This window comes from Chelmon rostratus, chromosome 13 (assembly GCF_017976325.1).
Source record: "Chelmon rostratus isolate fCheRos1 chromosome 13, fCheRos1.pri, whole genome shotgun sequence".
Taxonomy (NCBI): domain Eukaryota; kingdom Metazoa; phylum Chordata; class Actinopteri; order Chaetodontiformes; family Chaetodontidae; genus Chelmon; species Chelmon rostratus.
This window is the reverse complement of record NC_055670.1, coordinates 8,849,597-8,863,177: the sequence shown is the minus strand read 5'-3', so window position 1 is coordinate 8,863,177 and position 13,581 is coordinate 8,849,597. Positions and strand designations below refer to the sequence as shown.

Below are 13,581 nucleotides of genomic sequence, written 5' to 3'. Positions count from 1 at the left end.
TCTCGAGCACCATTACAGACTGATTGATGCTAAACTGGATGAGCTGCAAGGACAAACGCGCTTGGATGAAGTTAACGCTCTTTGGCAGAGTTTGGAGGCTCAACAAGCAGCTTTCTGACAGAGACAGTGTTCTGCTGGCAAGTTTTGTGGTGAGAGAGCTAACAGGCAGGAAGCTGAAACCTCATGCAGAAGGGGAGTTTATGAAGGAGAGCCTTGTTGCAGCTGTGGAGCTGCGAGCAGCAGACAAAGTAAAACAGTTCCAGAGTGTCTGTCTGGAATAATTCATAGAGATGAAGAGAAAACCTGACGTGGAGACTCAGTGACAGCAAGTGTCTGTGTGATTTGGCCTTCATGGTGGACATTACCAAGTACCTCTCGGAGCTGAAGGCCAGCTTCTCAGCCCTCTGCTTTCAAATGTGAAATCATTTGAAGTGAAATTAAAGCTGTGGCAAGCGCAGCTGGGAATGAATATGCTGCTGAGTGTGAAAACTCCTTCGGGCGTGTGGCGCAAGTTTTCAGGACATGCAAAGTAAACAAAAGGAACTGAACATATTTGCTATGCTGTTTAATGTGGAACGAGCTGATGCGACAGACAACCAACAACACAAAATCACTGAGCTGCAAAGCTCAAGCACTGAAGGGTCGAAAACACAGATGAATAGCGTCGCCGTGCGCACCACCAGAAAACACTGCCTCGCAATGTGACTCAATGCCACATATCTTATCACAACAAGTGGGAACACAACCCAGCAGAAGTCTGTCACAGCTAGATGCCTTGTGCCTGGCCTGAAAACCACCAAATCTGCTGCTTTGTTTGTTGTAAGCAGGGTGACCTTGTGTTTACATACTGACATTGAACCCTGCAACAGTAGGAGAGATAATAGACTGGACCATTGTATCATCGAATGTTTACCCACATTCAAAGGGAGGTTCACAATTAGACAATAAGTAAAGCTGCATTTGTTCAAAGGAACGTTCTGTACGTCATTGAGCTGTTTCATTAAGTGATGGTACTACACACAACTCACTGTAAAAATAAATCTAGCGCCAAAGAGCATCTTTGAACAGAGACAGAGGTTTTACTGCCTTGCTCTCCACCACATACGACCACCTGGCATCACCAAAGATCCGTACAAGACCCTTGAGCTGTCTCCACGTAACGCCGTCTCCTAGAAATGTATAGTTTACATGCAGATAATTTACAGCAGCAAACAGGTGTCGAAAGAAATTACAACTGGATTCTGTTATCCATTAACACCATGAGGGAATACTGTTAATTAACGTATCAGGCAAGTTGCAAAAATGCACATCGTGACTACAGCAGGGTGTAGGTCTGGGTGTGTTGATGCGCTGCAGCACTTGACGAAGGTTAGGGAATGAAGATGGTCTGCTCAGCAACATTTCACTGAAACAGCGATCACTTTGTCCATCCACCGCAACCGCCTTCCTGCGACTTGATAAGCGCAAAGCTTTTGGACAGCAGCGAGTGCACAGCGGAAAATAGTCCCCAACAAATACACCATTTCCTTCTCTTTTCTTTTGTTTGTGTGCTGAAACCACAGCGCCCAGCTGGATTAGGAAATCACTGTCAAACTATATGTATTTTTGAGCCATTTTCAAATATTTTTGTGGAACCAATGTGCTCATGGCTGAGTGCTGAGATGTCGACTTACATTATTTTGGTTGTGCTGCTATGATGTCACTGATGTCATTGTACAAATTGTCATTATGTAGTGCAGAGGCTCTTCTAAGAGCTTTTTTGGTGCCTCAGTTTGAACAGGAACTTGTGGGGAGGTGTGCTCATATGGCCACGGTTCCCCGCAATAACTTGAAAAAAACTCAATCCCACTGTACACCCCCTCCCTGAAATGACTCCGAATGTATATATATCTATATACATACATATACACACACACGCACACACACACACACACACACACACACATATATATATATATATATATATATATATATATATATATATATATTTCTTCACATTAGCAGCTATCAAGAGCTTATGTGAAGAAAACGATCTCTTTTATGATCACAGTTCCATTACACACCTTCTCTTTCCTCTTTGGAGCTATTACTCACTATTTCCAGTTAAAAGATGAATGGGTGGTGATCTGACTTGGCAGCCCTCATGTAATCCATTAGTGAGAAGAGTGTGAGTTACGTCTCGTAATAATTCTGATGTACGTTAATGCTGACCTTTTTAATCGTTCGGTCGTTACTTTACTGTTTATTTGTTTTCTGTATCTTTGTTGTGCTTCGTTGTGTCTTAAAGGATTTTGTTTTTTTCATTGATTTCAGTGTTTGTGCTGTTGATACACAGTAATTGCATTAATATCGCTTTTGTATTGTCTGATTCACAAAATGAACAAAGACTAAGTAAATAAAATATATATTTTGCCTCGCATTAATGCAAACTTGTCTCCTTTCTTCCCCTCCAACAAACACCACACACAAGCACGCACACGCACACGCACACACACACACACACACACACACACACACACACACACACACACACTCTCTCTCTCTCTCTCTCTCTCTCTCTCTCTCTCTCTCTCTCTCTCTCTCTCTCTCTCTCTCTCTCTCTCTCTCTCTGCTGTAAGTTGGTGACATGAGTCCTTGGAAAGTGCAGTATTCAATTTGTAACTATTATGGAGACAAGGACACAGTCCTTTATGTGAGCAGCCACAGAGAGAAAATGGAGGCAGTCACTATAGCAACCGCCAGAAGAGCGCCCAACAAATCAACAAACAATGCAGTACAAGACTTTTCCAGGGGAGCCATTTGATGCAAAGCCTTGAATCATACAAAGTTGTCCTCTTAAGTTTCAGAGACCTGTCTTGGAGTGTCTGTGGGTGTCTAAGCCCCAAGTGTTTGGTAAAAACCTTGTGTTTTTCTCCACCCTTGTGTTTCAAGGCCGGCTCGGCTGAATGCGCCAAAGAGCTGTCTTCTTGGGTCATGGCAACCTCAAAATTTCATTTGTGCAATCAGCCTTCAGGAAATGCTTACTGCTGCAAAAGAACATGGCATAACAATGCTCACTTATTGAAAACATTTTGTGTATTTGCTTGAGCAATTGGCCCGTGTTGAAAAAGAGTTTGGTTGCAGACAAAGATGAAACAGAGTGAGAGTTGAGAGAAATCCTAGTGGAGGTTTAGAACAAAAAAGTTGAAGCAATTGCACTTATTCTCTCGAATGATTGTTTTTAAAGCGATCTTGTCACAAAGCCGACTCACCATCCTCAAACACTGGAACCCTGCTCACTTTACTCTGTCTTCCCTTCCCACTTCCTGCATGTGCTCTGCTCTCACTTTCCCATGCCCTTTGTCCGACTATGAGTAAATAGCGTCTTTGGTGCTGACCTTGCTCTAAATTTCAGCGTGAGACTCAAAGCTGCAGCGTGGCTGATGCTGTCTGACTCCGGCTGTCTGGGTGTCATAGCAATTATTTTAAGAAGTGCAGATCACACACAGATGTGTGTGTGTGTGAGAGAGAACAAGCTTTGTGCATTCATTCTCTTTTGTTTAAAAACAGGCGAACTCTTTGTGAGATTGTGTGTGCCGACATTTCGGATCAGTCTTTGGCAGAAGGCAGTCGGGGAGAGAGGAGAGCTTCGTGTGGCGTCTGATAAATCGTATAAATACACTTTTGCATCAGAGCAGTTTGGTAGGTTTAGCCAGTGTGACCCAGCTGAGTCAGAGGAGACTCGGACAGAGCTCATATATGTGATGCTGAAATATGACAGTTTACTAACTGTAGACAAACAGGGCGCTGTGTTCTGTGGCAAGTGTGTTCTCATCCTTAAAGTTATGGGGTAGGGCTGTGAGGCGGCCTCTCCACGCTGAGCAATTCTAAACTGGGCTTGGGACCAGCAGGCACTGGGCCAGAGGAAGAGTCTGTTCTATGTCACAGAAACCCAAGAACAAACTGGACCTGCGGAGCTGATACCATGACTGTGGCTGCTTTACTTGGTGGTGTAACTTCTGAAACCCCGATTCCATTGGGACGCAGAATGTGATAACTTGCCAATCGTTTCTGACATGTGCTCAGTTGAAAACAGTACAAAGACAAGATGCAATATATACACATATCAATCATAATGTTACCTCATTGAGTACATGGATCTTTGTAAATATCTGCTCATCCGCTTTTCCACAGACTTCGGAAAAATGAAAAACAGACCTCTTGTTCCAGCGGCAGTTAAGAATTGGTAAAAGGGTTGAAGGTAGAGCTACATACTGCTCTCTCTCACACACACACACACACACACACACACACACACACACACACACACACACACACACACAGAGAGATGGACAGAGTCCACTGCGTTGTACTGATTTGGGTTCAAATTTGACCCCGATTCCCAAAAAACTGAGATGCTGTGTGAAGCATAAATAAAACAGAATGTGATAATTTGCTAATCTTTTCTGACATATACTCAATTGAAAACAGTATAAGTTTTTAGTAACATATATACATTAAATGTTTGACCTCGCCTTATACATTTTGGTAAATATCTGCTTATTCTGAATTTGATCAACGAGGTGGGACAGGAGCAACTGAAGACTGGAAAAGTTGTGGAACGCTCAAAAAACACCTGTTTGGATCATTCCACAGGTAAACAGGTTGATTAGTAACAGGTGATAGTATCATAATTGGGTATGAAAGGAGCATCCTGGAAAGGCTCAGTTGTTCACAAGCGAGAATGGAGCGAGGTTCAGCGTGGCTGATGCTAAACACAATTAGTTTGTAAATGATTTTATTTGCTCTCACACAGCATCCCTCAAACTTTGTAGGAATCATGGTTTGTAAAAAAAACAAAAATGCTTTTGGCGGTTAGTCCAGTGTTTTGATGAACCTTCGTTGCTGAAAAAATCTGCACATTTATTAAGAAGTGAGTTTATTTGTACAGCAGCGTTCAAGAGCAAATGTCACAAAGCGCTTCACAATGAAAGACAAAAGAGCGAGTATTAAACTGCCACAGGCGTCCAACCCCATCGCCTTCCTCTTTAGATATTTTGCAGCATATCAACATCACACTTCTTCTGACTTTGCTCCTCAGAGAGGGCAGAAATTACCACAAAGAGGCTGCTTGTCAGGAACAGATGCTTTCAAGTGTTTGAACAGTGTTTGAAGTATTATTATCACCCGCTTTTACATTTCCAACATCCTGTTTTAGTTCCTTTTTAGTTAAAATCATTAAGATTTTCATCAAATCAAACCCCACGTTTTATATTACGCTCTGCTTTGTTTCTGCAGCATCCACTTAATGAGCTTACACTCAGTGTTTCCTTGCCTCAAGTCCGGCCTGGCCTCTGTTCCACTAGCTTCTCCGACTCAGTCTTTCATTCAGCATCTCTTTGATCACCCTCTCTGTGTTCCTTGGGTTGTCTTTACTCTGTCGCTACCATGATCATAATATATCGTATACAGTATTTTCGCTATCAAGTGAAATATTCAAACCCAAGACCTTATGTTTTCTCCATTCATCATCCATTGTGCGTCCTTGTAGACACACTTTGCTACCTTTGGACGTTTTTGATCTGAATTTAAACTAAAGTCCTGGTTTTCTGAGCTACATGTGGCTACACATCATGAGTTGGGGTCTCTTTTTTTCATTTATTAAAGACATATTTAAGGCTTATTTGATTTGCTCTGTCTGAGGAAGGATGGTGAAGTGGAGAGCTTCTTAAGTAGCCTACATCTTGTGCAAATTTGATAAATAAACAAAGGAGGCCGAGAGCAAGACAAAGAGCGACAGAGCGCTGTAGCTGTCTTTTCAATTCTGTGCTTTTGCAACAATAATGTAATCTCTCCTTGAGACAGAAGGATTTTTATAACCTGCGCTGGCTGGGCCTTGAGCAGGAGAAGAGACAGGCTGGGCGAAGGCTGTTTATCCCGCGGCGTCCTTGATATAAACATGTGAAAAATCTCTCTGTTTTCTCTCTCAGCCAAATCAATACAAAGACATTCAGCCTCCGAACAATGTTGTGGCACTACTGCAAAAGTTTTTCATCCTGCCTCCATTCATAGCCGCGTCCTTCAACGCGGCACAGCAGGGGACGCTGAGGTCCCGCTTACTGCTATTTCATGAATGTGGCCGTGCACTCAGTGTCATCCTTTCTCCGCAGTAGACAACCTTCTGTGAAGACCCTTGTGCGGCAGTGTGAGGGTATGTGCTAGGTGGCTTTACCCAACATGCTGCATAATAAGTCAGGACTTCTGCTCAAAACCTTTTGTGTTATCCTGTCACACTTCTCCTCATTGGCACAACTTCTTTACTTCTTTGCTTGCTTTTCTTCTACAATCACCTCTGATCCCCCCAGCCCCCTTCCTCCCGCTCTCCCTCAGGTAGCAGCCAACCTTAACCTGTGATCCCTCTTAGGAGCAATTAAGATAAACCTCTAATTCATCTGCTTTATCCCGACCTGTCTTTCTCAGCCTCTCATTCACTGACCTCCACTCCCCCCCTCCCCTTCTTCTCCTCGTCCCCCCCCCATCCTCCTTCAGTGACAGAGGCAAGGAGAGCATTGAGTCATGACATCATAATTCACCAGCTCCTGTTTTCACGGTTAAATCAATATCACTGTGTCCGAGTCAAGGTTGGAGGCCGGCCTTCACAGCTCAGCTCTTCCTACTTCTTTCTCACAGAAAATCATATAAATTGTCCCTAAAATAATTAAGCCTTCAGATCCGTCGCTGGCCTGTATTTTTTACCGGCTCCTGTCTGATAAACAGCACTGCCAGAGAGTCAAGGTAATGCTGAGAATAGAACTGGGCTCTGATTCCTTGTCTGCCCCCCCCTCACTCTGTTTAATTAACCAGTCCTATTCACTGTTGCTTTTTTTTTATACCTCTGATGTTATAAATTAGATTTGATTATTGTATGAAGTGGTTTCTTGCAAAAAAGGTAATTTTTTATAGTAGTTGTCTTGAATATGTGAGGGCCCCGCAAAGTGTGTGTGATTTTAGGTGTGTGTGTGTGTGTGTGTGTGTGTGTGAGGTAGAGAGAGAGAGGAAGAAGAGGAGGTGGAGAAAGAGGAGGCGTCTCAGCCTGAGGAGGCGGAATATGCAGAGGGTCTGAACGAGCTCTCACAGCGCGGGCACAGACGGGAGCTAATATAAACTTGCTGCCCTTCACTCGGGGCTATCAGGGGCTACGAAAACAGCGCTACTTCTGTCACTGACCTCCGGCGCTTCAAAGAGGCGGCGGGACGCGCGGAGCTCCGTCCCATGTAGAGCGGCCAGCGGCCATGGCCACGCTGGAGGGCTGCCGCTGTCGCGGTGCCAGCGGCCGAAACAACAACAGCATCCTCTACAGCATTTTGAAGAGTGACAGCCTTGTGAGCGCCGAGGAGCAGCAACATCCCCAACAACAGCAACAACCCCAACAGCAGCAGCAGCAGCAAACACTCCAACACTTGTTCCACAAGACCTCCGCCGCCGCCGCCGCCGCCCCGGCCGCGCTGCAGGAGCTCCGGCAGCAGGCTTGCTCCTGCGGCTCGACGCGGCGCCGAGGCGTCCTCCGCTCCCCGCAGGTGACGTGCAAAGCCGCCTCGGCGGTCCTGGTGAAGACGCTGCGGTTCGTGAAGAACGTCCCGTGCTTTCGCGAGCTGCCGGAGGACGACCAGCTGATGCTGATCCGGAGCGGCTGGGCGCCCCTGCTCGTGCTGGGGCTCGCGCAGGACCGCGTGGACTTTGAGACCACGGAGACCGTGGAGCCCAGCATGCTGCAGCGCATCCTCACGGGTGTACCGGACAGGCAGAGCGAGGCGCCGGCCGGCCAGAGCCGGGGGGCGGTCGGGGTGTCTGTCGTGGATATCGAAGCCATCAAAGCCTTCCTGAAGAAGTGCTGGAGTGTAGACATCAGCACGAAGGAGTACGCGTACCTGAAGGGAGCTGTGCTGTTCAACCCAGGTAGGCTCTCAGTACCTGTGCATCAAAGTTATGTGACACAGGTGGCACAAAGACTGTCAGAGCGTCTGCCAGGTCAGATTCATTACACTCTTATTGATCAGCTGTTTTTCTGTTAGAAGTTTGGTTCATTTGGAAATTATTGGCCCAATATCTAGAGAAGAAGAAGCATATTTTTCGCTTTTTCTCCAAAGACAGACATGACCGTAACCTACTTTAAAATGAGCAGAAGGCGCCATTTATCTATAATCAAGTCCAGCTGTTGCAATTTTGAGGTTAGACTTTGGGCACTAAAAAGGTTTACGGCATCCTCTGCTGACAGCTGTTATAGCATCTTTGTAAGGAAACCATTCTGTACTTTCCTCTCTCCTCTCCTCTCCTCTCCTCTCCTCTCCCCAGATGTGGAGGGTTTGCGCTGTCTCCACTACATCCAGTCTCTGCGTCGGGAGGCGCACCAGGCTCTGAACGAGCACGTCAAGCTGATCCACCGCGAGGACACGACGCGGTTCGCCAAGCTGCTCATAGCTCTGTCCATGCTGAGGGCCATCAGCCCGCTGGTGGTCGCGCAACTCTTCTTCAGACCCGTTATAGGGACCGTCAACATCGAGGAGGTGCTCATGGAGATGTTCTACGGGAAGTAGGCCTGAGGTGAATTCAGCAGATTGGTCGGCTGGATGGACTGAAATGCTCCAAACTCTTATTGGGTGGGAGGTGAGGACAGAGCAGGAGGATATTGGGGATTGATTTTACAACTACTGTATGTTGGAGATCTGCAAGGACTGTGAAATGATCAACACAGGCAAAGAGAGTGTGTGTGTGTGCGTGAGAGAATGAGAGACAGAAAGAGTGTGTTGAGGGCAAAATATGTTACAGAGGAAAAACACAAAGCAGCTGCTGGAATTCATAACTTATTTGTTTTTATATAAACTATTTTTCTATAATAAATACTATTGGAGCTGTTTTTCTTTCTCCGTCCTTGTGCTTGTGTGTGTGTGTGATATCAGCTCCATCATAACTGACACACTTTTCACTGGGACAGCTGTGAAATCAGCCCCAGACAGAATCATCCAGCAGATAAACTGTCTCTGTGTGTGAGCAATGATAACTGCAGTCTATTTCTAAATCTGACGTATGTCACCTTGAAAAATCTGAGTCACACTGACTCATGTCAACTTCTGTTTACAGGCGCTATTGATAAAGGTTTGCTAGATCAGCTGTAGAATAAGGTGAGTCTTAAATGTCTAGAGTTCAGTTCCTTCACTGTACACTATGGCAGGTAGGTGGAGAGCAGTGGCACTTGTAAATGCTGGTGAAATGCCGTGTCAGACCACCAGAGTGCAACAATATACCATATGCAGCAGATGTACTGTGCACATGCATCACCTTCCCCATCCCCAACACACACACACACACACACACAGGTTCAGAAACAATGTAGTTTAAGTGCCTCGGGTAATGTTCTACCTGTCCCTCCAACTCTGGCCATTACAGTGGAATTCTGTGGATGCAGACTAAACTGCCCTGAGCAGAGAGTATCTAGAGGAGGGATGGAGGACTGGCTCGCTGAGTAGGAGAATCTGGAGACATAAAAGCCAAGGCAGCTGCTGTAGGGTTATGGCATCATCAGCATTATGGCTCCATCAAGAGATCTATGATGAAGCACCCGCACAGCTTAGGACAACGGGGCAGAGATTTCCTGCTGCTGCAGAATGTACAGCACGGATACTCGGCTCGCTTTGCCTGGGGCTGCTTTTGCAAAGTGACAGGAGGCCAAGGGCCAGTTAATAAACAAACAAGAATATTTATCAGATAAAATGAATAAACATGAAAAGGCCCATAACTCACCTTTGAAATTCTTTATTTTCACATGAACCTTTTAACTAAATTAACTTGATAGAAGGACTGACTGTTGGCCTATATGATGGATAAATCAGATATTTTCCTGTATTTAACAGCTGCGACTGCATTTGAGTTGTACGTGCTCAGGTTACATTTGACAACATGAAACATAGCTGGAACCTCTTTCATCATGCAATCACTCAAATGTTGGAACGAGTCATTAACACAAACCATAAACATAAACTGCTCCTACCAGGGACACAATGAATAGCATATTTAATGTCTTTTATTGTGAAATACAAATGTATGGGACTGGAATTATCTTCATTTCTGTGTAACTTTGGCTCTTCAGGTAAGAGTTTCCTTCCCCTGCATCGCTCATCCTCTGACCTTCCTGCACTTTGCACAGCCTGAAAGGCTGTTATGCAAAGATCAGGCTTCTCTCTGCTAACAGCCTAATTTATCTCATCATACAAAACAGCCCTCACTAATTGGTGCAAACAAACAACAACAAAAAAAAAAAAAATCCCAGTGCAAATCAGCTTATTTTCATTGTGAATTTTCGGCAGGCCTCCCGGCACTGGCCCGCGGGCCGTAAACTGAGCATCCCTGACATATATGAGTCGCTGAACACCTGATTCCTGCTTCCAGCATCCACACTTAGTCACTGTTCAAAGGCCAGATGGCCCGTACCTGTGCTCACTCCCTGTGGCTTTGTTTTGGTCCACTCTGACAAAATAATTTAGCCAGGAGATTACTATTTTACATTTAGACTTACTCTCCTCTGCTCATTTACAGATTATACCCTAACGCAAATAGAGGAGAGGAAGTGGGAATGAGCTCGAAAGAGATGGACAGAGATAGACACAAATCTGCTCTGTTGGGAAGAAAAAGCTGAGAAAAAAAAATTCTCTCTCAGTCAGACAGCCGCTCGACCATGAAATGACCTCTTGTTCCCGGGTAGACCTTAAAACTGGGAGCATTGTCGTCAGTGGCTGTGCAAGAGCACGTGGATGCCGGCGGTTTGTGCGTCTGTGAGCAGAGGAGGCTGAGAGTGCAGGGCGAGAGGCGGTAAATCACAAAGCAGGAGGGTTTCAGCAAGCAACAGCCTTATTAAACTGTTCTTTGATGAAGAGTGAAAAGGACTGATGAGATCAAAGGTATCATCAGCCTCATTTCTGTGCCTGATGGAGGTGTTTGACAGGTCTTATTCAATAAAGCTTGTCAGGGATCTCTCCATTCACCAAGGCTGTAGATGTATTATGGGCTCACACGTTTGGTAGCTCTCTCTGCTGGAGCATCTGCTGTAGCTATGACAAATGGAAAAAAAAATCATGAAATTCCGAAAGTAGATAAATGGATTTTCCAGCTATTTGATCAAATTGCAGTCTAGCTTCTCAACAAAAACTCAATGATGAGATATTCTACAAGAGTCGGTCAGGTTTTCAAGTGTGCCTCAAAGTAGCAGTGGCTTTGGCTCAGAGCTACGTTTATTCCTACGCAGCACAAAGCAGCCACATGCAATGGAAATGTACAACCACAGGAAGGAAGGAGTTCAATACAGTGCTGAGCATGGCCACCATAACATGAGATACATGAGATGTTCATGTGAGACCATCATCTGATGACTCTCACACACCTCCCGGTGGTCTGAGAAGGCATTGCAGAAAAAGAAAAGAATGATGGGCATGCGCGCGCACACACGCACACACACACACACTTGCACATATGCCACATTGCTCTGAAGATATGCTTATTTCTGTCGATCTTCCCTACACGGTCCCTCTCGATGGGGCCTATTTTCTCTCCAATTAAGTCCTTAATTGCTCTGGGTAATAGAGTCTATTAATCCTGTGTCTGCTAATAAAACCCCAGCTGTCTGGCAGGAGGCTGCCAACATGCAACAGTCACCAGCTCTACTTGTGGTTGACAACATGTTGTGTGTGCGTGCATGTGTGCACACCTCCAACTGTTGCCATCTTTATTAACAGCCAAAGTAAATTCCAGTGGTTGTGTTGATCTATGTTTTCATTGATACCGCTATATGTCTCCCCCCCCCCCCCTTTGTGTTTGCATACTCTGAAACCGTACAGCATCTTTTGTGCACTCTGGCACCAACAAATACGTCCACATGTCTTTTCTTGTGACAAACTCTTTCACTCCCTTCCTCCCTTCCTCTGCCTTTAGCTGTGTGCCTGTCTTTTTCCTCTGGCCCAGTTTCTCTCTTTCCCTGCTCTCTCCTGGGATTGTCAGGATAGTCAGTAAATTGGCTTTCTGTTTCTGTGTTTACCAGCGTTCGCTCACAAACACCCCTTGTAGATATTGTCTATCCCCAGGAGATGGCACTGTTTGGCAGCACTCCACCGCCATTGTGTTTGGGTTGCCAAGCAAACGTCAGGCATCAAATGAGACTCCATGGCTTTAAGCCAAAATGTTTCTTATATCAGCACTTTAAGGTTTATCTTTCCCATTTCTGCCTCTATCTGACAGGAGACATAGACGTGAAACACGGTGAGAGAGCAAGGGGGATGATACCACGCAGCAGAAGTCCCCAGCCAGTATCGAACCAGGGAAAAGGCCTTGGAGACCCCCATATCAGCACATTTTACCTGTGAGAGTCCCATCATGACCTCCATCACTGCACGTTGTCTAACTACAGACCTTTCTCCTTTGCACACTGCATTGACATTCTGCTGCAAATGATAACGTTCGTCAAGGATGTGTGGTGTAATGTGTTTCTTAAAAGCAAGGGCACCATTGGAAGCGAGGAACACAAACAGTAAGTGGACTTAAGCTCCTTCCTAGTCTCCTTTCAGCACAGTATATCTCATTTTCACGTCTTACAGATCACATTCAATAACATCCGCTGAGAGGTTTTGGGTTTCTGAACTGAACTTCAAGGAAAAGTTCACAGCTTTTCAAGTCAATAATCAGGGGCCCATATGGACATCACAACAACAACACTTGTTGCTTGCTGTGTTGACTCCTCTTGCTCATGCCCTCCCCATACGCTTCCAAATGTAAGTGATGGAGGATAAAATCCACAGTCCTCGTTCTGTTTAATCAAAGCCAACATGATGCATCAGTAGTCTGAATTCAACATCCAGTGAGTAGCAGCAGCTCACCATGGAAACACTGTCTGGAAACACACTGTGGGAAATTCAACTTTGAAAGATACCCACTTTATTTTATCAACTTGACTTGTGGTGAACTTTGGAATAGATTTCAGGTTTTATCCATGGACTGAGCAATGTGGATTTTGTCCCCCACCTCTTCCTTTGGCAGCATGTAAAGAAGAGATCTCTGGCGTTCCGACGGCCCGGCTGAATTTATCATTTATTTTGCTTCCTGTCTGTTGATACAAACGCTGCCTTTATGTTTATGCTCATATTGTACATGGTTAGAAAGTAAAGATTCACGTGATGCAAACCACTACAAGATACAATCACAACAGGAGGCTCAGTAAAAACCTACAGCAACTTGACGCAACTTTGAGGCAACTCACCAATTATGTCTCTCAGTGATCCACAGATCCATAACACTCCAGCAAAAACCATCGACAAAGGTCCAGACGATCCACTGCAGTGAAAATATTTAGTCCAAAACATGATAAGAATCCACAGAAAGATGTTTTCTCCTTTCAGATTAGCAGGCAATGTGCTCCTTTTCCACCTGTCTCCTGTGTTTTCCCACTTACAACTTCAGGAAACCCGGGACTCTGTGGAGTCTCAGGTTTCAAACGACACCTCGCTTGACCAATCACGACGTTCCATACTAATATGAACCATAGAAGCCAATAACAGTCTGAGT

At 45.2% G+C, this 13,581-nt stretch overlaps 1 protein-coding gene across 1 annotated transcript; it reads left to right on the top strand.

The window, feature by feature from the left end:
- Positions 1-7,271: 7,271 nt before the first annotated feature.
- Positions 7,272-8,755, top strand: LOC121615950 (nuclear receptor subfamily 0 group B member 1-like). Its single transcript, XM_041950494.1, has 2 exons — positions 7,272-7,935; positions 8,332-8,755. Exons 1-2 carry the CDS (start codon positions 7,272-7,274, stop codon positions 8,571-8,573), a joined length of 906 nt encoding a protein of 301 aa, XP_041806428.1. The 3' UTR covers positions 8,574-8,755.
- Positions 8,756-13,581: the final 4,826 nt, after the last annotated feature.

Excerpts from the sequence above, each read along its gene's own strand:
- LOC121615950 (XM_041950494.1), top strand. The coding sequence starts at position 7,272 with ATGGCCACGCTGGAGGGCTGCCGCTGTCGCGGTGCCAGCGGCCGAAAC. Across the intron at positions 7,936-8,331 it reads AGCTGTGCTGTTCAACCCAG|ATGTGGAGGGTTTGCGCTGT; the intron begins GTAGGCTCTCAG and ends TCCTCTCCCCAG.